The sequence below is a fragment of the Passer domesticus genome, chromosome Z (assembly GCF_036417665.1).
Source record: "Passer domesticus isolate bPasDom1 chromosome Z, bPasDom1.hap1, whole genome shotgun sequence".
In the NCBI taxonomy this organism is placed as follows: Eukaryota; Metazoa; Chordata; class Aves; order Passeriformes; family Passeridae; genus Passer; species Passer domesticus.
In genome coordinates this window covers 2,709,947-2,732,056 of record NC_087512.1, presented here as the reverse complement: position 1 = coordinate 2,732,056, position 22,110 = coordinate 2,709,947, and the positions used below count along the sequence as shown (strand labels likewise).

General features: G+C 43.8%; 1 protein-coding gene across 3 annotated transcripts in view; it reads left to right on the top strand.

Moving 5' to 3' along the window:
• ARK2N (arkadia (RNF111) N-terminal like PKA signaling regulator 2N) overlaps positions 1 to 13,653 on the top strand; it is a 44,444-nt gene extending 30,791 nt beyond the window's left edge. For all 3 annotated transcript variants that reach the window (XM_064402718.1, XM_064402716.1, XM_064402715.1), the window contains exons 3-5: positions 2,765 to 2,947; positions 7,035 to 7,161; positions 10,676 to 13,653. In XM_064402718.1, the coding sequence (XP_064258788.1) occupies positions 2,765 to 2,947; positions 7,035 to 7,161; positions 10,676 to 10,859 (494 nt within the window). In that variant the 3' untranslated portion in view covers positions 10,860 to 13,653. The remainder of the gene's footprint in view (positions 1 to 2,764; positions 2,948 to 7,034; positions 7,162 to 10,675) is intronic.
• Positions 13,654 to 22,110: the final 8,457 nt, after the last annotated feature.

Below are 22,110 nucleotides of genomic sequence, written 5' to 3'. Positions count from 1 at the left end.
GGAATCTGAGGATTTGTTGCAGTTTGGTGGCCATTATCTTGGCTTTGTTAGTCATCTACTGGTGATAGGTGTGGATAAACCTGCTGTTGGGGGCATTTCCAAATTTCCAGATCTGATCCTGAAAGGCAAGGCTGAGAAATGCAAAAATAGTTCTGCTGTGATTGCTTTGTAAATAGGCAGCTTGTTTGGGGTTCTTTTTTCCAGATTGTTAAATTGGTGGCTATTACCCTGACAAATATAATTACAGTGTGTAAATTATATTGAAAATATTTTTGTCTGTTTGATGTATACTGAATTTAAGCTAAGTTATAAGGTGTGCTCTTTGGAAGTGTGGAAGATACAAGAGTGGAGCTACAGATAACAAGTTTATGCTTGTATTTCCTACTGATGAAGACTTTCACACAAGTTATTTCTATGGGTAGGTGATGAGAATATCACTCTGCATGTATATACATTTATTATACATTTTTGCATGATTATACATGTAGGAGTGGTACAATTTTGACTTGAGACTATTGGTGCCTTTTGTCCAAATACACTTTTACTTGTGTAGACACGTCTATCTAAAAAGCAAATTTCGCTTCTGCTTTTGGAGGTCTGAGTCAGAAGCGAGAGAAACAAAGGCCTGAAGGAACAGTCCCAAGCTCCTGAAATCTTAGATAACCTGTTGAAAAAATGGTCAAATAGTCAATATTGTACTTGACCCTCGTATCTTCTGCACTCGACTGTTTATTTTTACAGCTCACATTATATATGTTCACGCTGAACTCTGATGATAAGACTGAAAGAAAACATGCCTCCCATGATTCAGTCCAGCCCTAACTTCTGCATGTAATTTAATCATCAGCTGTCACAAATAATTAACTGAACATCAGCCAGCTTAATTCTGAACTCAGTATTCCATTATTTTGTAATTGCCTTTTAAAAAGACAAAGATTGCCTTCCAGTTAATTATCAGAAATTCTGTTCCAGTCATAATCATCAGTGTTTCATGTTGCGAACAGTTTGGTCTTTAATACATTGGCATTTAACTACTCATTTATTTTTGTTGGGTCTGTTTTAAGTTTGTAATGTAACATTGTTTCATGGAATTGTTGTTTTGGAGGCAGGTCTGAGCCGAAATATTTTGCGAATTTCTTCATACCTTGTTGCAAAACTGATCTTTAGTACGACTTAAGCAAAATGTCACTCTCTGATGAACTGTGTTGCTAATCACAAAGTAGGGGTTTCTGAAAATAGTCAGTTGAGTTTTATTTCAGGCACCAAGTTACTAAAAAACACCCCCTCCAAAAGCCCCCAAAACCAAAATTTGCTCTAAAAACCTCAGAAGAACAGCTTTTCAGCGAAATAAATTTGAAACTTCTAGTTCATCCTGTTCTTTCTGTCTTCAACAGCCACTCAAAACTCTGAAAAGAAACCAGTTTTTCCTAAGGCTTTTCATTTTATTCTTTATCACGTCAAAATATTTCATTAGTCATTTTGTAACTCTGAAAGTCCTGTCTTCCTGAACACATTCTTAGTTTATGATTATTTTATATTATCCCATACAAGTTGTACCCTCCATGTATCACACCCATAACAAAAGGTCCTGCAGATGCTCAGCTGCAGAACTCCAAGAACCTCCTTGGAGTTAAAGAATTGCAAAGATGCTGAGCTTTGGCCCAGCCTGTGTTTGTGTCTCGTGCTCATTTGTGTGGATGAAGCCTTGGTCCAAAGCAAATTTTGATCCTCTCATTTGGGGAGGGGGAGCTCCAACCACTTTCATCCATGCTGAGTCAGTCAGTGAGCTGCAGATGGGGCAAGGCTTTTGAGCTAAAACACTCACATCCTCTCAGAATTGCATTATTTACCCATTCTCTCTGCTTCCACATCAATCTTTGTCTTGAATTTGCCTGGTTTTTTCCTGATCCTGTTTCTAGCATGCTTTCCAGTTTTAAGTTATTTTCATTCATCACAAAGAATTTAGTTGGTCCTAACAAAACAGATCAAAAATAGTGTTTTGCTATTCTTCAAGGACAGATTTCAGTATCACGTAAGCAGTTATATCTCCCTCTTTCTCCTTCATTATGGTGGCCAAAAATTCATGTGACAGTCATGCTGAATGAAAAGCATATTTATCACTGCACAATATAATTTTGTTTCTTGTTATTTTCGATCTTAAAAAAAAACCCAACAAAACAAATACCACCAAAAAACATTGCAATTTTGAAAAATGCCCCTGCTCTTGACAGGTGAATGTTATGAAAAGAAAGGTGCCTAATGTTAAATTCATTGTCACTGGATCAGTTTTATGAAGAAGTTAGTTTCATTCAATCAACCCTATGATAATGTAAGCTGTCACTTGACTTCTGTAAAATTCTTTAGATAAATATCTTGTCTGCCCAATTTAATGTCCTGTAATTTTTTTTTTATTTTATTTTAAACTGGAGGTTTTATCCTTTAAACATTGTAAATGTAACATTGTCAGATACGGAGATGTTTATGTGTTAATGTAAAAGACAGTGCACAAATAACTGATACTCTGATAAACGTGTGTTTCTGACACTTCTGTTTTCTGTGTATGCAAAGGTCAAAATGTCTCTGTAATCTCAGGCTATGTTAATTTCATTAACTGAAGTTCAATAACTCCTACAATTTACCACCATGTAACTTTAAGAGCTTCATGTAGGATGTTGCATTAATCCTTAAACAAATTATTTGTACTTTTTGAGGTGTCTTTCATTCTGTGCTGGTTTCTAACCCGTGTTGCTTTTCTCCCCTGCAGATGGACCCCCTGTTGTGGCTCACTATGATATATCAGACACAAACTCAGACCCAGAAGTGGTAAATGTGGACAATCTATTGGCGGCTGCAGTAGTTCAAGAGCACAATAATTCTTTAGGAAATCAAGACTCAGGATCTGCCTGGAGAACCAGAGGGCTGCTGAATGAAATGAGTGCTGATGCAGGTTTGTTTCAATTCTCTGGCATTTGTGCCTGCGTTGCAGTTGGTGGGGCTCCCTTTCTTGCTTTCAGTGTTTTTATAGTTTATACAGCTGTAAAAGCTCCCTATGTGGATTTTGTGAGAGAACAGGACAGGTGTTTATTAAAAAGGTCAGGCATTTACTCCAAAATACAAGTGATAAAAATTGACAAATATTCCCGCAATATATTTTTGACATTAATTTTCTTAACTGCTTTTCTTCTTCTCCTTTTCCTTCTAATTACTACAGAGAACTTAGATCTGGGGTTTTGGTGGTGGGTTTTTTTAAAATGAAAGTGATCTAATCTTGTTACTGAATGATTGATTATGACAACCCATGCCAAAAGATAGTCAACCGGTCCTAATCTCATTTTCAGGACTGGGATTGCCTGTGTATGTCTTTTTTTTTTTTTTTTTGGTTTGTCTCTTTAAAATACAAACATTAATTCTTCCCATATTCCATCTGCATTTCCAATACCCCTTAGAAAATTGGACAGTGTTTTGGATGTTATCAGGGATCATATTCTATCAGCTTCATCCCGCAGCTTTTTTTGCCAATGTTTTCCTTCCCTTCCACTCCTTTTCTTACCTCCCACGTTGGGATTTCAGGCTGCATTAGACACATAAGTCTTTCCTGGTGGAGCACAGCAGGTTTGTGTTTTGTGCTGTTTCCCTTAGGACTCCTGCCACAGGACACCCACGTGCGGAGGGTTGTGGTGGCTCTGAGCTGCTTGTCACTGTCTCTAAGGCTTAAAGAAACAAAATTAGGTGGTGCTTTGTAAAGAGATGCTCCATTACTATGGAGTCTACAAGTGCACAATTTGAGTATGAGAATCTCTGTGCATTATTTTCACTGTGGTCCATGGCTGGATGTTGTTCCAGCCTTTTTGAAGCTTGCCTTTGTTTTCCAAGCTCACTGGTATTTTTTGCAGGACAGCAGCTGACTGATAGATATGTGACCCCTAGCAATCCCAGTCCTTTATTAAGGGATTTATTAAACAATTAGAACAGCTGAAATCACCTGTATTACATAGCACTAATGGTTAACTACACCACATGAATATAAGGAAATAAAAAGTAATGTTTCTTACCAAGCTTTCTTCCACTTTTCTCTTAAAATGCTGCAGGGCAGGTAGGATTTTCTTTTTCTTTCCTCCACATATATCCAAGGGAGCTTGCAGGTAAAAGAAAACTGGAAACATCAAGAGACTTCTTCATCCCTGGGAAAGTTCATATGGATTTGGTCCTGGTGCTATGGCTATGTCAGCAGCTGAAAGGATGAATCTCTGTTTGCTCCTGCATTCACCTTACCCTGCAGCCTCAGCACACATCTGACTGCACCTTTGCCAGTGCTGGCCTTTTCCTGCCAGGTCTAGGGTTGCACATTGGGAAAGCAGAATTTTCAAATCTTGCATCTGGTTCACAAGTGTAATCTTCAGCCAGCATGTTGTTTAGCAGACTTTAAAGAATGTGTTCCCATGGAAAAATAGCCACATAAGGAGCTCTATCAAAGTGAAAAATCTTATTACACTATCACATCTTTGTGCATGGGCAAATATTTGGGGCTCTTTTGCAAGCTCTGGTGGCGTAGGGCAAACAAAACATCACTTTGGGCGTCATCCTAATGTTCATGCAAAGAAATTCACTGCGTGGGCATGTTATTAGGCATGAAGTCTGTATGGCCAGAGGTGTAAATCTGTCTGTCTGTGCTATAATCCTGATTAACACTCAGCTACTCTTGCAGTATTTACTCTGCTAATCATGGTTTTGCTACTGCTAATTATCTTTTTGTTCTCTGAACTTAAAGCTATGGTAATATGTGGAAGCTTTTAGGACTCCAGTTTATACCTTTGGGGATACTTTTTGGGGCTATTTAGAAGCTGGTCTGCTTTGCTCCTTTGCCAGACATTACCCTGATAAGATAATGAAGGGTGGTTAGGCAACAAAACAATAGATATTGTATTAATAGGTATTTTATTATATTATATGATATTATGGCCATGCCATTCCATCCCCTGCCATGGGCAGGGACATCTTCCACTATCCCAGGTTGCTCCAAGCTCCATCCTTGGACACTTCCAGAGATCCTGGGGCAGCCACAGCTTCTCTGGGCACCCTGTGCCAGGGCCTGCCCACCCTCATGGGGAAGAATTTCTCCCCAGTGTCTGATCCAACCCTGCTCTCTGGCAATGTGAAGCCCCTGGCAAGTGCATTAAAGCCTCTAAGCACTTTCATTTCATGTTTCACAGTCTTCCCAGCCACTTAAAGAAATACCCATGAGCCATTTTTGGGCTTTCTGGCAGTCAATGATGTTTGCCAATAAATGTTCAGCTCAACTGCAGTGCTGGGAAGAAACTGTCTGGGCTATTAATTTGTTTTAAGTTCAGCTGACCAATATTTTTTGTCTTGTGATGTGGAAATTCCTCCTTCAGTACCTGATACCACACGTGTTTCCTTCCCTTGCTAACCCTGATCCAATCACCAAGGGTCTTGGCTTTCCAAAACTAGAACATACAGCAAGGTCTCTGCTCCTACACAAGAGCTGGAGAGGAACTGGGGACAAGGCCTGCAGGGACAGCACACAGGCCATGGCTGCACTGCCAGAGGGCAGGCACACATTTTGGGATGTTGGGCAGGAATTGGTGGCTGGGAGGGTGGGCAGGCCCTGGCCCAGGGTGCCCAGAGCAGCTGTGGCTGCCCCTGGATCCCTGGCAGTGCCCAAGGCCAGGCTGGATGGGGCTTGGAGCAGCCTGGGACAGTGGAAGGTGTCCCTGCCATGACAGGGGTGGCACTGGATGAGCTTTAAGGTCCCTTTCAGCTCAAACCATTCTATGATTCTCTTTGCTTGCATCTTTCCCACATGCTTAAAGCAGTCATTAGAAAGCTTCCCTGGCACTTGTTTCAAGTTTAATTTCTTCTGTTTCCTTTTAATGTCCCTGGGGTTATAATCAGTTCTGCTTGTTCACACACCTTTGAAATCCTGTGGATCATTATTGCTTCTCCTCCTCCTCTCATCTTTGAGGAGGTGTCCACTCAAACTAGATACACATAAAATATTCACCTACTCTCAAATTTCCTGCTCAACAAATTACTCTTCCCCTGTGTAATACAGCTGACCAAGTGGTTTTTCAGAAGTAGGTAGTATCAGCTGCTTCAAGGCTGCCCAGCATCCCTCAGGCTAATGATAGAGACAGTGGAATTAATAATTTTCTCTTTTTCTGGGGAAAAAAAAAAGAGTAGGAGTTATATCTTTTAATTAACTGATTTTTCAAGAAATCTATTTTCTGTGGGAGAAATAATAATTTTGGCTGCTTTGTGTTTCCCATGTAAGTATTATCCTGTATGACTCAACACATTCACTAATTGGGGTGAAGAACCTTCTTAGCAGCACTTGGCAGAAAAGGCAAAGATGTGCCACACTTGCTGTGAGTATTTAGAGAGGGCTTGTGGTTTGACTGACTGACAAACTGGATATCATTGAGGAACTGTAATGAAAAAACAGCCCTACTGCATATGGGACTTAAGTAAACCACTTTTTCTTTTCAAGTATTAGTAATAATGTTAGAGCAGATGTGTGAAGCAGCACTGACACATTAGAAACTGATGGGTTTGCTGTGTTTTTTGCTGACCAGTTTCCCCTAGTTTTTTATTTAAAGAAATTAAATCAATTTTCCTTGATGTGTGGGATGTTTCTGTCCTGCCTATAGGCTTTTTTTCCTATATTATCATTGTATTTGCTTAGATTGTTTTGTTTCTTAATTTTAAGGAGGTTTAGAGACTCCTATCACTGTCATAACATTTCAGCTGAAATTCTGGTTGTTCTTGGTGCCACAATCAGGCTTTGTTCACATTTGTGTGACAGCACCATCACCAGAGCTACTGACACTGGCTAAATCCAGTGGTTTTCCTGTATCAGGCCATGAATTGTGAGTTAAAAAACTTGTTCTAATGAGATTTTCTAATCTTAGTATTGTTTTGGTTTTTTGTTAGGTTGTGAAACTCCTTTTCCAGCTGATTTCTGAGTCATGTAAGCTGTTAAACACAGTCTGTATTCCCATTTTCCCTGTCTCTAGGTCGTTTGGATCCAGGCTTCCTTGCAGGTGACAAAACCTCTTGTGGCAATGCCCAGGCCAATGAAGAAATTAACATTGCCTCTTCTGATAGTGAAGTAGAGATTGTTGGAGTTCAGGAACATGCCAGGTATGAATTATTTTTTCTTGCTCTAATATTACTTTCATTTTATCACAATGTCTGTATTACCAAGATCAATAAAGAAAGAACTTCACTTCTCTAGTTACCCATCCATGAGTGATGCCCAAAAGGCAGCAAATGTTGGGGTTTGTTTTCTGTTTTGCTGGTCATGGTGGTGTCAGAATGTGTTTTTCTTTAGAAAGTGACCAACTTGATAGTTATTCAGATTAAAGTTGTGTTTCAATATCAAACATTAACTGGCTAAAGATGTGTGGTATAAAAATACCAAATATTGAGATACTAAGTGTACACACATCAGAAATTCAGATTTTAAAGGAATACATGAAGATACAAATAACTAATTGAAAATCTTTATGTGGATTCTTATTTATTTTCAAAATATTAAGGTTTTTTAAAATCAGCTTTCACTTTATTTAATTAATGGGTAAAAATGCTTTATTTTTTTCAATGGCTAATGTAATAAGATATCCCCTTTAGGTTAAAAATCAGATAATTTTAAATCTTGGGTTTATTTCAAGATTCAAGAGAGGTCAAAGTAGATGAAGGTAAGGGTGCCAGAGGTTTCTCTCTCAGTCAGAAACCTGTATAGCTGTTCTTCTTGGTAGGTTTTTTTTTTTTAATGTTGCTCTTAATTTTTAGACTGTGGTCTTTCCTTGGCTTAAAATATTATGAAACAGTTAAACAAAACTGACATTTTCTAATAGTGTATAGTGTGAATTTGGTGGAATAAAACTGAGTCAAAACAGTACATAGACAAGCTCATTCCAAAATTTTCTGCTGCCTAGTGGTTGCTTGGAGGCAGAAAAGGGGTGTGAGGAACATGGAAGAGTTCCTTGTCCCTTCACTGTATTGTTCTTGAGGAAAGAAGAAAGAAAGTGTTCAGGACCCACTTTCCCAGGCAGGAAACTTCATGGTTAATGTGGGCACAGCCCAGTGCTGTTGGATGTGGGAAAAAAGGAAATTTCAGATCCAGAAAGGGGATTTAATCTTAGCTTTTAGAACAGTGAGAAAGTCTTTGCATGGCCAACTCTTTAGGAAGATGGTGGTTCCTTGGGAAGCAGCTCTCCTGGCTGTTTATGCAGCAGAATCCAGGGCTTTGTGCTGATGGTGAGGGGTGTGGATTCACCCTCTAGCACAGGCTGCTGTAAATCTGTGCAGCACTGCACACAGGACCCTTGTGCTTCTGTCCCCTCTTTGAAAGCTTTCCATGCTGCTGCCTCGACAATACTCACTCTCTGTGGGAATGGGAACATGAGCTAAATGCAGAGTTTTAGTAGATATAAACTAAATAATTTCAGCAAATCAGACTAAAAGCACTGTTCTGTGCTTTCTTTTGTTCCTGTACCCATCTCCTGCAGACCAGTGTTTACTGCCTCCCTTGAGTACTCACTCACACATTTCAGTTGTTTGAATCCTATTTAGAGTTTTATTTCTCTTGCAGGTCTAGGCTTGCAGTTATGAAGTGTTGATGGGCTTCTGGCAGGGTTGTCATTTGAACAAAAGTTAGGTTTATGATCAGTATTGTCTGCATGCTTAGTTAGTGTGGTTTTTGGATCCTGGTTTTCATCATGCTCCCTATTCCATGTCATTGTTGGGCAGGTGTGAGTTGTGACACCCTTTTGGAGTTTGTCCATTGTTTGTAGTGCTGATTCCGAGTGAATTGGTGCTGTTTCTCATCATTGGGATATTCCTTGGCATTTACTTAGGTCACCAAATCATATTTTTCAGTTTGTTAAATATTTCACTAGTAGAATTTTTTTTTAATCATGCATGCATATAAACCAGTTTTCCTCTAGTTTTTTTCCCAGGAGTTTTTTGGGGATTTTTATTGCCTTTACTTGGTATCTTCCCTTAGCTGTAGATTGGAAACATGTTCTGAGCTCATGTTTGACTCAATGTTTTACTGTTGGCTGCTTGTGGGACTAGTTTGAGGACAAACACTTTTATTTTTCAGGGGTATCTTTTTTTTGTGAGATAATTTATGGCTTGTTTTCATAATCCTCAGGTAAAAAAGTTAGTCTTAGCTTTGCCTAAACACTGAGGACTATTCTCAGAATGGTGCACCACAGTCCCTGAGACCAAACATCATATTTAATTTGCTCTGCCTACAAGCTTTTCTTGCCAGTTAAACTTAAAAATACTTCTCTTTAAAAGAAAGCTTTAAAAGAAAGAAATCCCATACATTTGTTAGACTTCCAGAGTCTTAATGCTAATTCCTTGTAGATATATACTTTAAGTATGTGTTTTTATGACAGAAGAAGTAATAAAAGAGCCATTCTGAACATCACATCTAAACCTAAGCAGCGTATCTGAGAAGGCAATGAGACATTTATATTCAGAGAAGTTACAGCTCAGAGAATGAGATTTTTCATTCCATTTCATGAAACTCCAACCAGAACCAAGAGAGCTGAGCATAACCTAAGTAGTTTTGAGAAAATAAATAGCACGGACTTAAATTGGAATAAATAAAATGTAAATGTCAGGGATATTTGATCAGTGCAGGAAATTGGAGTTCCTGAAATACACGTGCCTTCACAAAGAAATGGGAAAAGGTTACCCCAGCAGCCAGAGCACCTCGTGTTTATCCATGCAGCCAGAAGGAGCTACAGCCACTACCAGTGCTTACAAGAGCAAAACAATTTTTGGAGCACTAGGTATCAGGTTTTATTAGTGGCTGTGCAGGATTTACAGCTGGAAATGGAGTGATCATCCTAAAGCCTCTAATAAATTCCTGTCATCACTTCATCATGCACAAAATTATTCTACCTTTCACTTTGCATTTATTTTTTTTAATTGCTCTTAACCTGGGCTTCATTTGTCATGTATCTACTGTGGATGTAATATGTAAAAATGCTGTGTGAAAGGTACCTGTGTATCGTGCTTCAGCAGGGCACTGGAGCCTTATCTTCAAATACACCTTTCAGTCTCATTGGCTGCAATCACTTAAAGCTTAAATGTTTTGCTGAAGTGGGGCTGAGCTGTTGTCAGTGAGCATTTCCTAGCATGTTTGTAATTTTCAGTTAAAAAGACCAAAACAAAAAAAAGTCAGACATAACGACTGTAATAACATAATTAGCAAGATCTCTGTTGCAATTATTGTAATGAAAGTATCATTACCTCCTTGTTTTAATATGGCTGTGATTTAATATTGCAGTATAGCTTTTCATTTCCTCTTAGGCAGCCTCACTTCAGATTTTTCTCTTTTTAGAAAGTCCAATGGGTAAAGCTGCATCAGGAAACTGTGTATGGTACTACACATGGTGGGGCAGGCTTCCTCAAGATCCTTGGGATCCATTAAGGATCTTTAAGGAGGAGGACTGGCATTCCTTTGGAAAATTTAATCCCCAAATTTAAATTTAGCTTTTTTCACTGGGCGTTTGAGATACCACGGACTCTACAAGTGGAGAACCCAGTCTGGAGAGGGAAGTGCTAACTGTAAAACAATAAAACCCTGGAGCAGGGGATGTGGCTGACGCTGTGTGTGTCCCTCTCCTCGCTGCAGGTGCGTGCATCCCCGGGGAGGGGTGATCCAGAGCGTGTCCTCCTGGAAGCGCGGCTCGCCCTTCGGGAGCGCCCAGCCCGCGCAGCCATGGACAGCAGTGGCTCCCCAGCAGAACTGGTCCTCGCCCCCAGAAGTGGTGGACCTCACTCTGGACGAGGACACCAGGCGCAAATACCTCCTGTGAGGCCGTGCCCCCCGACCTGCTGTCACTGTGCTCTGCCCTCCCCTCCCTGGCACAGAATTTCAGAGGTGAAACCATCCCCTGCAGAGGCCCCGTCCTTGGCACCGTGACACCCAAACCCACGGCGTTTCTCCACCTCCACGGGAACATAGTCTGATTTTCAGTATCACTTCAAATGGTTTTGCCTTCTCCGAAGGGGATTCCTGCCGGAATTAACAGCACCAAATTTAAAACACACCTGCAGTTACTAACGTGTGCGTTGTACCTAACGAGATAACTGCGTGCAAACTTACGTCCTCCCAGCCTCCCCACCCCCAGCTCCAGGACTTTTTTAATTTATCAGTATCTTGAGTTTGTTAGTAGAAGCTAGTGTGTTGCTGTGTGAGCATCAGTGATTTTGAGAAATGCTGTGTCCTCACTGATTTCAGCGGAACTTGGGGGGGTATTCAACACTTCCAAAATTTGGGCCAGGAGTATTTTTACCCAAGCTGATTTGGTTATGTTATCAGCAGGAGGGATTGTCTTTAATGCAAATGGCCCGTAACAAATGCACTGAACAGCTTTTAATTAAAACATTTTTATTTTCAATGTAATTTATAGTTTATACTCTTCAGTGCTGAGTCTTCTGTCCACTTGACTACTGTGTTTCACTGGTCAATTCCCACAGCTTGGAATGGCTAAAATAGTAATAGTAGTGACTTAGGAACAGCTGAACGTTGCAAAAGCACAGGAAAAGGTAATAAAAAGGCCCGGCATCCCTCTCCTTTTTAATTATAGCTGAACTTTTTTACCTCTATCTGAGTTTTGCCTGGAGTAGATGAAGGAGAGGAATTAAATGTTTTACTCACAGTCCCCATCTCTACTGCTGCTTGTGTGTGTTATTCACCATCTCAGAAAATAAAAAACAAATCCCAAGCAAATTCCAAAGCTCCAGCCTGGCAAAGGGGTGTTCAGCTGGGACCTGTTCCTGGAATTTCTGGGGCCACTCAAGTGCTTAAAACTCTGTCCTGAAAGATGTTGCAGGATCAGGGTCAGAAACTAAGGTTGTGGTTTTTAACTTGTTTTTGGTTAAATTAGTAACCTGCACCATTTCCCTGGCTTTCAATTATGCCTCTCATGCTAGGTTTGGAAATGCCAAGATTCAGGAAACACATTCTACCAGAATATTCACCAAAATCAGTGGAACAACTCACTTTAGCGGGCTGCAGTTTCTGTGGTGTACATGGAAATTCCTGCCCCTCATCTGTCATTTTGAGCCTTTCCCAAGGCAAAAACCAAAGATTAGACTTTAACAAGATGATATTATTCCCTTTAAATGTCTACTGTGCAATTGAAACATTCCTTCATATTCCAGATGTTTCTGTTGGGAATTTTGTACAGCTCTGCCATTAGATTTTTTAATATTTAAAGCTGAACAAGGGTGGTCAGGACATGGAAAGTTCTGCTTTCCTTTTGGGTTGCTGGTTTTCAAAAGTTATTTGGCTTCCCTTAATGTGGGCAAAATAAAAAATTAAAACAGAGTTGCCTGTGTTGTCACATAAAGGCAAAACAGCCCAGCAGGGGGGTATGGTTAGTAACAAACATCTGTTTCTTCCACAAGCAGAACAATTCATGCTGCACTTTACAGCACAGCTAGGTAAGGATTGATATTCCCACTTCCAGCTTTCTAGAACATTGAACATAAGTGTCTTGCATGGCCAGAGAAATACCTGTGGTGTTTTTAGTGACCAATTCCTTTCTGTGGGAGGTGGGAGGGGAGCGTGGATGGATCCTGTTGGCCCCGCAGCAGGGAAGGGCCCCGTGCTGCTCTGCCCATCCTTTCTCCTCGTCTTTCCATCAGCTGTGGGCTCACACTCCTGCTGTAAAGGTAACTTTGGAACAGCCTCCTCCTGTGGCTGCTTCTTCCCGTTTCACAGAGTCTCCTGAAGAGTGGTTGTGAAGAAAGCTGCAGGGACCCCGTTTGCAGTCCTTCCGTGAAAAAATGCAAACTATCTTTGTTTTTCAGTTTGTATATGATGTGACTTCCACGTGTACATAAAAACAACTCTGCTTCCTAACCAAACTTCCTCCAGTTGTGCACTGTGTTTGTTTAAACAGCTCATGTATGGTAATCTGATGCAGGTTTTCTTTTATTTAAAACACTATGTATTTTCTCTTAACAAATTTCAAGGCTAGTGATCTGAAAAAAGCAATCACTGGATATAGGTAGGAAATAGTTTGGTTTTGTTTCTTTTTTATTTTTATTCCTTTTTAATTTTATTTTTTTAACTTCTGGGTTTTTTTTTTTTCCCAAGGGCAAAACCATGCCTGGGTGGTTTTTTGCTCTTCTCAGCAGGAAAGAGAAAAGTTAGCCATTGTATGGCTGTGAACCAATGCACTTGGGGCCTGGACCAGAACCCACTGGGGTCGGTGTGGGGCTGCCCATCGACCTCGGTGTGCATTGGCTCGAGCCCTTCAGGGTTTAGCAGTTTTCCTGAATTGCTGGAGTGTGAGCTTGGAATCTTCTATAGTGAAGACAAATCATTGCTCAGAATACAAATGTTCAAAATGTGCGGCTCTAGTTAAAAATAAAATTCGATTCTTCTCGACACTCACTATTTAGTTCTCATTTTCCATCTAGTATTTAATGGTCTTTGGAGAGAAATAATAATAAAACAGAGTGTTATATATATATATATATAAAAATATATATATTTTTGGTGCAAGATGAGACCTTCTGTTTTTTGAAACAAGTCTGTAGCATAAAGGTTAAACTATTTTAAGATTAAATAAAATAGAGTGTATTATTTAAACAATATCGATTTGTTGGGGTTTTTTTCTTCCACTTCCATCAAATATGCTGCTGTTTGACACATCTACAAATTAAATCCGTAAATGCTAGGTTACAGTTGCTGAAATTCAGCACTGTTTCTTGCTGTAACACATTTAACTTTGCACATGTAGAATGTTAAAGTGATTTCCTGTCTGCAAAATCTTCCTTTTGTCTCAGACCAGGACAGGACCAACACTTCTCCCTGCAGCCTTGGTGCCAGGGGATGTGCAGGTGCCAGTGACAAGTGGCTGCTGCCCATCACAGAATGCCAGGACAGTTTGGAAAGGACCTTAAAGATCTTCTGATTTCACCCCCTTCCACAGGGACACCTTCCACTGTCCCAGGCTGCTCCGAGCCCCATCCAGCCTGGCCTTGGGCACTGCCAGGGATCCAGGGGCAGCCACAGCTGCTCTGGGCACCCTGGGCCAGGGCCTGCCCACCCTCCCAGCCACCAATTCCTGCCCAACATCCCAAAATGTGTGCCTGCCCTGTGGCAGTGCAGCCATGGCCTGTGTGCTGTCCCTGCAGGCCTTGTCCCCAGTGCCTGGGCAGCTCTCCTGGAGCCCCTGCAGGCCCTGGCAGGGGCTCTCAGGTGTCCCTGCAGCCTTCTCTTGTGCAGGGGAGCAGCCCCAGCTGTGCCAGGCTGGCTCCAGAGCAGAGGGGCTCCAGCCCTGGCAGCATCTCCGTGCCTCCTCTGCACTGGCTGCAGCAGCTCCCTGCCCTCCCTGTTTTGGGGCTCACTGTGCCCTGCAGAATCCCCTCCAGAGATGCAGTTTCAGCACAGCCTCCACCTCCCCACACACCTGAGTCCTTCAGGTGTCTGAGCAGCCTTCCCACCATTATTTCTCTGACTGCCTCCCCCTGTGCCATCCCCCCAGACATCTTCTGCTGGTCACTGACACTGCCTGAATTCAGAGGCTGATGCTGCAGGGCAGGGGAGTGGTGCCAGGATGAGCTGTGCTGAGAACCACAAAATTGTATGGGGGAATTTGGAGCCGCAAGTGAAGAGGAGGATGGTAAAGTACAACTGCACTGTGCTGAACGTGGGGTCCTGCTGCCTGCCAGCCCCCTCACAGCCAAAATGGAAATGGGAATAGAAATAATAATAATTCACTACCTCTACTGTGTTTTGTATGTATTTATCACATGAGAAAGCTCCCAGTGCTAATCAAGGAGGCCAGTTATCCATGTATTTTAAGTACCAGTATGGATAATGAAGGTAAAGTTGTTTTCAGCCTTACTGAGTCCTTGGCATTTGTGGAGCCTGAAAATACAAATTCTGTGCCTGGTGGTCATTGGAGAGGTGGGCACCAGTCTCAGATTTTATTTTGTGTTTATCAGCAGCTGAGGGAGAGCAGAGCCCTGGAGTTTGGTGCAGATGTGGGAAGAGGACAGATAAAATATCTGCTGAATCTTTTCTTTATCACCAAGAGATACCCAAAGTCTGTAGGCTTCAGGGTGCACTGAATGGAAAGCTTAAAATTCCTCCTGTGGCTCTTGGCCTTTCCTTATGCAGGAGCCACTTGACTTTGCGGGAATTGTTATTTCTGGGGCAACACTACCCCAGAAATAACTATATCACTAGTTTGGTGGAAACTACCCAAAACCAGGGTAGATTTTCTATTGTTTTTTCCCCAGTGAATTAGTTGCAATGCAGATTAGTTTTGTGACTGAAAGTTTAGTTTGCCCACCTTGAAATGAGGACTGAAAGGGTTGTGCTGAGTGGATTTGTTCCCCAGTTCCCCGGAGAATCTGTAAATGGTGCTCTTTGCTGAAGGCATCGCCTCCCTTGGCTGAAACACTCCCAGTTTTGCCTCTCCTTTTTGGGGCTGTCATCTCTGAATGTCAGCTGTTGTGGCTTTCTGTCCAGAGCACCCCAGGGATACAGTTTCCTTTCTGTCTGCACAGGGAAGGAACAGAATGCCTGCAAAACGCAAACTTGGGATGGGCAAACCCTGCATTTACTGACAACTTTGGTGCAAATAAAGTGAAATCCTCTTGTTGCTGATGCTAAAGGGCAGACAAAGATCCAACCCATGGCCCCCCTCAGTCTATATCTTGAGTTTTTGAAAAGCAAGTTCAATCCTGAGAGTTCTGAAGACTGCTGATTCACAAATGCCCCTTGGAAGTTTTCTCATGGATCTGGTTAGTCATCTGGATTTGCAATTTAGTTTAAAATTAGATTTGAGTGCCAGCCACTGGGAAGGAAGCATCTTTCAGACAGTCTCAGGGCAAAGCTGGAGTGGGCAGGGGGAAAGCTGTCTGGAAGTTTAATTTCAGATAATTTTCTACACTTACTCGCTGCATCGGCAGCTTCGGGTGAATCCAGGGCAACCACATCAGAGCTGGGAAAACAAACAAGAGTGCTCTGTCAAATTCATTTTCCATTGCTGTAGGTGCTGTGAATTGAACACAGCTCCTGGAGCCTGACTGGTGCCTCTGATGAAATGCCATCTGCAGCTGAGCAGTGCTTTTGCTTTGTCCCCAGCTGCCCCATGATCAGCAACACCCAAACCTTTCCCGTTTTGTTTCTTCCAGATCCTTGTGTGTCCACTTCAAACTTGGAATTGCTGAGTGAACCCCAGTGCCAGGCCAATCACAGAATTATTTGGGTTAGAAGGGAACTAAGATCATCTAATTCCATCTCCCTGCCATGGGCAGGGGCACCTTCCACTGTCCCAGGGTGTTCCAAGCCCCATCCAGCCTGGCCTTGGGCACTGCCAGGGATCCAGGGGCAGCCACAGCTGCTCTGGGCACCCTGGGCCAGGGCCTGCCCACCCTCCCAGCCACCAATTCCTGCCCAAGATCCCAAAATGTGTGCCTGCCCTGTGGCAGTGCAGCCATGGCCTGTGTGCTGTCCCTGCAGGCCTTGTCCCCAGTGCCTGGGCAGCTCTCCTGGAGCCCCTGCAGGCCCTGGCAGGGGCTCTCAGGTGTCCCTGCAGCCTTCTCTTCTCTAGGTAACATACCTAGACCAGAATACAAAACCACATTATAAAAAGAGGGATAATTTAAAAAACAACCTCACAATATATCTCGGAGAACGCCTGGCAAGTTGAAAATGTTTTTTAGTTCAACCCCCCATAGCAAAAGGAGAATGAGCCTCTTGTGCCCACCTAGGAGACCTCCACAATTCCCAAGCATTTTCTGTGGCTGGGATGCTGTGTAAACAAAGTTTCAAGCCATTAAAAACCGCATCCCACTTGCAGCTGATGAATGCTTGACTCCTTGGACAACCTCTCCTTCCCCCATCTGCTTGTCAAAAGGAGGAATAAGGCCAATAATTGAAGCTGTCCCACCTGGGCATGGCACAATGCAGGGAGTGAGCTTTCTGTGTGGGGCTGAGCTTCCTGACACTCAAAAAGTCTTATTTTAATGCTTTTTTTCCCAGTAAGCAGCAGGGTTGCATACTAAGCCAAGTTTTCGGAGGGGTGGTGCAGCACTCCCTCATCCTTCGACGGCCCTTGCCCTAGACCAGCATTCCCAGCTTGTCCAGAGGTGTAGAAAGACTCTAAAATGCCCTTAAAATATCCAAAATTCTCCAAAATTAGCCAGAGCCAAACCCCTCATGTCTCAAAATGCTACATAATGCAGCTGGCAGCTCCAGTCAGTGTAGTCAGTGCTTTTAAATCAGACTTTTAAATCAGGTGCATTGCCCTCACCACATCCCATGGTTGTTCATTTATGTGGTCCTCATGCCTTCCAAGTTGTGGATGCTACACAAATATGAGAGTAATGCTGGCAAGGAACTTTTCATCCCCTCTTTTATGAGCATCCTATCCTCACCAAGAAGACAGTGAGGTGGGAGAGGAGAAGAGGAGACAACTGGGTTTTATTTTGCCATGTCTACAGAGAGGGACAGAGAGGAGGAATAGAAGGAAAGGCAGCAACCAAGTGAACCGTTGCTCCTGTTTTAAAAAGAAATATTTAGGCTCCTATCTCTGGAGCCTAAATATTTCTTTTTAAAAGACATGGGGTATGGGTATCCTCTCCTTCCCTGTGCCCCAGGGATAAATCCCTTTAATTCCTGGAGCTCCAGGCTCAGCTCAGCCTGGTCCCAACCCCACAGAAAGGCTGGGGAGGGGTGGGTGGCTGGAGGTGAGGGCTCTCAGGGGCACCCTTTTTGCAAGGGAGGCAATAGCAATGATTTTTACTGCAGTGTGGCCACTGATATTTTCTCTCAGGAAGCCCTGGCTGGAAGCAGCCCCTGGGAAGGCACTAGATGGCACCAGAGCCAGAGGATACGGATCTGGCTGCTGTCTCACCCTCCTCTGCATCCCCCAGAACAGGGAAAGTGCCCTCAAAAACAGGCAAAAGGGCTTCTGGATGTGAAAAAAATAGATTTTTAATTTATTTTTTTAAATTTTCCTAGTGCTCCTGGACCCAGCCACCTTGGTCAGACCCTGTCCATGCAGCCAGCATCCATCCCAAGGCAGGGAAAAGGGCCCCAGGAAGAGCAAAAGAAATCAAATCATCTGGATGGAATACTGAAATGAAATTATCCAGCTGTGATTTTGAAGTAATTAACCACTGATGAGTTCTTTCTCCAGATATTAAGCACAGGATCTGAGAATGTGGACAGGGGTTGGTGACCTTGCCTTATTTTTGGTTTATTGCAAACCGAGGAGCTGCTCTCATAAATAAAATAGTTCAATGTCCTTGATTAGTGGCAGAACTTGTGGGATTTTGCAGCAAAGCGTGTTTCCAGAGGGCTTTCCTTTCTTCACAGTTCCTGGGTGCATCCCAAAGCTGCTTCTGCAGGGAGCTGGTGGGATACTGGGATACTGGGATGGGGAGAACATTGAGGAGGATACCAAGGAAAACACACCAAAACCTCTGCTCCCCAAAAATAAGAGCAGGCTGGAGGAGAAAAGATGAATTTGAGGTAATTCTGCTTGAAACAGGGTGGTGTGACACATCCTAAAGCCCATCCCTGCCCTCACCTTATGGAGGCACACAGGGAGTAATGAGTATTGTGAGCTTAAAACTCTGATTGAAAGGAGGAATTCAATCAGCCCTAATGTCCCACTTTGGACTCAATGTAGTGAATCTTCACCAGCTCCCATTCTGCAACAACCACCACCAGTCAGAAAATCCCCAGCTCTGTTTTGTCATCTGCCACACCCATGCAAATGGAGAACGAAATTCCTCAAAGAAAAATAACTGATTTTGGCAAAATGTTAAGATACAATTGGGGCATCACAGACTCATTGATTTAGTTGGAAGACCCCTCAGAGACCATCAGCTCCAATCATTCCCCAGCACTGCCAAGGCCACCACTGACCCATGGGCCACATCCATGTGGCTTTTAAAACCCTCTAGGGATGGGGGCTCCAACACTGCCCTCTGCACAGCCTGTTCTGATGCCTGACCACCCTTTTTGTCAAAATCTTGTTCCCTAATATCCATCCTCTACTATTCTGACACAGCCTGAGGCCGTTCCCTCTGCTCCTGTCCCTGTTCCCTGGAGCACAGCCCGACCCCCCGGCTGTCCCCTCCTGGCAGGAGCTGTGCAGAGCCACAAGGTCCCCCCTGAGCCTCCTTTGCTCCAGGCTCAGCCCCTTCCCAGCTCCCTCAGCCTCTCCTGGGGCTCCAGCCCCTTCCCAGCCCCGTTCCCTGCCCTGGGCTCATGACCCTCTCCCCTTTGCCACCATAAATTCTGCCCCCACATGAAATGAGCTGGGAGGGCTCTGGATGCGTGCTGGCTTCCTTCGAATGCTGTGAGCTCTCAAAAATCCTCATTTCAGGGAAAAGGGAAAAAGCACCTCCTGGGCCACATATCTGAAACAGGCTGTGGCAAAGTAATTGCAAAGTGTTTTCTTTCTCTCCCTTCCTCTCCTCCCAAGTGGCTGCTCTTTGGAGCTGAGGTTTCCACCCATCTTCTTATTTTATCTCTTACTTTATAAAACTGGAAAATTGAAATGCTGAAATATTACACTTTAATCAAATGCATAATGATTTCCTCTAGATTGCCTCTTTGCCTCTCTCTCTCTCTCTCTTTTTTTTTTTTTTTTTTTTTTTTTAAGCTAAAGAAACAAGGTAAGAAGCAGAAGAGAAAAAAATTCCAGGGAGGCAGAAAATAAAGCAGCAAAATAACCTGAGATAAAATGTCAGTGTAAAAAATCTCAAATAAAGCCCTTCCAGTTTCTGAGTCCCCACTTGGATTTGGGTTACTGTTGCTCCCAGGCATGGAAAAATGGTATTTGCTGTAGAGATTCCCCCTCCTTTTTTGTCCTTTGTCTGTCCATGTTACCTTAAGTGTTTTCACCACCACTTCTCCCTGGAGGTTCTCCAGTGTTGTTCCCCCAAGCCCAAGGCTTTGTGCCTGCCCCACCTGGGACCTGAGACCCTCAGAGCCCAGCCCAAACCATTCTGGTATTCCATAAAAAGCCCTCAGGGGTGTGTGAGATGTCCCTTGGAGCAAACCATGGGCTCCAAAACTGCTGGATAAATCCCTTCCCTGGGGGCTGTTTCACTGTCCTGCCTGAGGCCAGCCAAAAAAAACCGCCTAAATTTGAAGAAAACTGACTCATCATTTTTTGAGCCCGTTGAGACCATCCTGGCTTCCCAAAGGGTTCCACCAGTTTTTGCAGAGGTGGTGAGCAGTCCCACATCAGGGTGAAATCACTGAGGGCTTTAGGGTGGGCAGAGGGTGGGGAGCAGATCTTGCAGGTCTGGGAATTATGGTCACGCTCAGACCTGCCCCAGGATGGTGCTGAGGTGTCACAGGGCTTCCCAGCTGCCCCGTATCACATTTTAATTTCTGGATAACCTCCTGGATAAGGCGAGAATCTTTTCCCATGGTAAGGATTGTTTTTTTTTTTTTTTTGTTTTTTTTGTTTTTTTTTTTTTTTTTTTTTTTTTTTTGGGGTTTTTTTTTTTTGGTTTTTTTTTTTTTTTTTTTTCCCCTAGAATTCCAGAATGGTTTGGGCTTGAAGGGACCTCGAAGCTTATCTAAAACCATGAGCAAGGACACCTTCCACTAGCCCAGGTTCCTCCAAGCCCCATCCAGCCTGGTCTGGGACACTTCCAGGAGCAGCCACAGCTTCTCTGGGCACCCTCGCCATTAAAAACTCCTTCCCCACATCCAATCTAATCTAACTTTCCATGCTTATGGAAATGAAATGCTGAAATATTAGGGGGTCGGACATCCCCAAAACAGCCACCCACGGGGTGCCAGGAAGCAGAGGAGCATCCAGGTGGAATTTCACGGCAGAGCCTGGGGAAAACGCGGGCGGATACCCCAAACGGGGGGTGCTGGACCCCAAAACCTGCTCTGGGGGCTCGCCAGCAGGCACCCCGCGGGCAGGAGGGGCTAATTTTAACATCAACCCGTGCCTGCGGCATCTGCGGAGGATCGGGTGTCCCGGGAAGGACGGGAATGTGTGCGCGGATGCAAAGCCGCGGCAGCGAGGGCTGAGCCCCGTGAAATGCCCGGGACAGCTGCGGCGGGGCCGGGGCAGCTGCCCGAGGCAGCTGGGGCTGCGGGAAGGGCCAGCAGCTTCCCAGGGCAGCGCGGAGGGGATGCCAGCGTGGTTTGTAGGATCCCGGGACCCGCCAGGGTGGGGATGGGACAGGGAGGCAGGGTGGGCATCCCTCCTTGTCGGGTGTGGCTGCGGGGTTTTCAGCGCTTAAAGAAGTGTCCCTTTGTCGTGTGTGTGCGCGACACAGGCAGCTGGCCACACCTCGGGGCTGGGGTGGTCTGCTGCTGCCGACAGAGACGGGTGGGAAGGGGGTGTTTTTCAGTGCTGCCACACAAGCTGAGCGCAGGAAGCGTTTCGCGAGGGCATAAACATGGAAAATTAGATTAGACTGGATGTGGGGAAGGAGTTTTTAATGGCGAGGGTGCCCAGAGAAGCTGTGGCTGCTCTGCTGGGGGAAGTGTCCCAGACCAGGCTGGATGGGGCTTGGAGGAACCTGGGGCTAGTGGAAGGTGTCCCTGCTCATGGTTTTGGAAAGCTTCTAGGTCCCTTCAAGCCCAAACCATTCTGGAATTCTAGGGGGAAAAAAAAAAAAAGCCAACAAATTTTGCTCTTTTCTTGGAAAAGTGGGCACCTGGAACTTGTCCTGCTCCAGTCTGAGGGCTGGTCGGAGCAGCAGCTGTGTGAATGTGGAAGGGCCCTCTGGGGTGGAGGCTGTGGCTGTGCAGAAGGCTCAAAGGAGAGCTGGCAGCTCTCCCTGCGGATGGAGACCCCAACAAAACAAAAAAAAAAACCCCAAAAACCACACCCAAAAAAACCAACCAACCAAAAAAACCCAAACAAAACCCCCCCCCCCCAAAAAAAAAAAAACAAAAAAAAAAACCCAAACCAAACCAAACCAAAACAAAAAAACCCAAACAAACAAACAAACAAACAAAAAAAACAAAAAAAAAACCAAACAAACCAAACCAACCCTCCCCCACAAACCCACAAACTCAACCACGACAGAGCCGGTGCCGTAATC